At 68.8% G+C, this 1486-nt stretch overlaps 1 protein-coding gene across 1 annotated transcript in view; it reads right to left on the bottom strand.

Moving 5' to 3' along the window:
* The window catches only part of LOC103908340 (transcription factor COE3-like), a 17098-nt gene that overhangs the window by 4498 nt on the left and 11114 nt on the right, over positions 1-1486 (bottom strand). Inside the window, 1 exon segment of the mRNA XM_009290698.1 lies at positions 740-923. Coding sequence (XP_009288973.1) covers positions 740-923 — 184 coding nt within the window.

Raw genomic sequence — 1486 nt, forward strand, 5'->3', positions numbered from 1 at the left:
GGGGATGGGGATGGCGGGGGAAAGCGCGTGCAGGGGACGGAGGGGGGGAGGGAGAGCGCATCGGTGCAGGAGGGTGGAAAGAGCATGCACAGGATAGACAGACAGAGAGCAAACAGGTCAGACAGGAGGACAGGGCACGTATGCATTGGACAGAGGGGGACAGACAGACATGGCGATGCACGGACGGACAGAGTGGTGGATGGACAGAGAGGACCCAGGAGGGCAGGACAGCCTGCACGTGCGGGACAGACGGAGGGACGAAGGGACAGACAGAAAACGCAGGTGCACGGCGGGTGGATGGAGAGGTCGTGTGTGTGTGCTGGGCGGACGGACAGACGTACAAGGCATAAATACGGGGCTGGGTGCCCACCTCCAGGGCTGCCCAGGGTGCCCGGGGTGCCCGCTGCACCCGGCAGGGAGGTGCCAGGGCCGGGGAAGTTGCAGCCTCCGAGCGGTGTGGGGCAGAGCTGGGCACAGGCAGGTTCCCCGCGGGGGTCCCGGCATGGGGACACGGTCTCTGGGGCTGCCCTGGCACTGTGGGGCATGCATGGCCATGGGGTTGGCTCCGGCACAGCCGGGGCAGGGGATGCTGCGGTAGGAGCAGCACCCACTGGCATGGACGTGCGTCTGCCCCTCCGTATGGCCGTGCACGCGTGCCGGGGCACAGCACACGCGTGTGCGTGGGCACGTGCTCTGTGTGCGTGTGCGTGGGCACGCCAGGTGCCCGGCAGGGACTCACCTTCGGAGGGGTCAAGGCGCCGTGCCCGCCGCCCGTGCTTGGAGTTGTTGTGGACAAACATGTTGTCGGACACGGCCAGGACGTGGCCGTCCACGTTCACCGTCGTCGACACGACCACCGGCGGAACAGCCGGATCAGGGCCACCACCACCCCCCACAGCCACGGCGCGCGGCGCTGCCCGGCCCTGGGGCCACCGCGAGAGGACAGGGGCTGGTGTGCCCTTCCCCACGGGGACCCCGCAGTGTCCTACCCCCCCCCCCCCCCCTGGCAACCCCACCCCCAGCCTCAGAAACGCTGGCGCTCTCAGCTTCCTGCTCGTCTCTAGTGTCCCCCCCGCACCCCTGAGCATCCCGGGACTGTCACAGGTGTCCTCCAGACCCTCCGTGCCTTGGTGGTGACATGCGTGTGCAAATCTGCACCTGCGTGGCCGTGCATGCCTGCGTGTGCATGGCTGTGCACACGTGTGCACGTGCCAAAGGGGTGTGCGCGCGCACGCGCACGTCTATGTGCGTGCAGGAGCGCTTGTGTGCACACGTGCATGCATATGTGTGCAGGCGTGTGCATGCATACCTAACGTGTGCACGCAGGCGTCTGCCCCCATAGCCGTGCAGCACGCAGCGCCACAGGACCCCAGCACCGGCCCGTCACCGTGCCACCGGCCGGGGGGACCCCGGACCCCAGGGGACACCCCAGCCCACCCCCTGCATGCCCCTCCCCGCACCCCGCTCCCCCGGCTCTGGCGTGGAC

Source organism: Aptenodytes forsteri, unplaced genomic scaffold, assembly GCF_000699145.1.
Source record: "Aptenodytes forsteri isolate BGI_AS27 unplaced genomic scaffold, ASM69914v1 Scaffold236, whole genome shotgun sequence".
NCBI lineage: Eukaryota > Metazoa > Chordata > Aves > Sphenisciformes > Spheniscidae > Aptenodytes > Aptenodytes forsteri.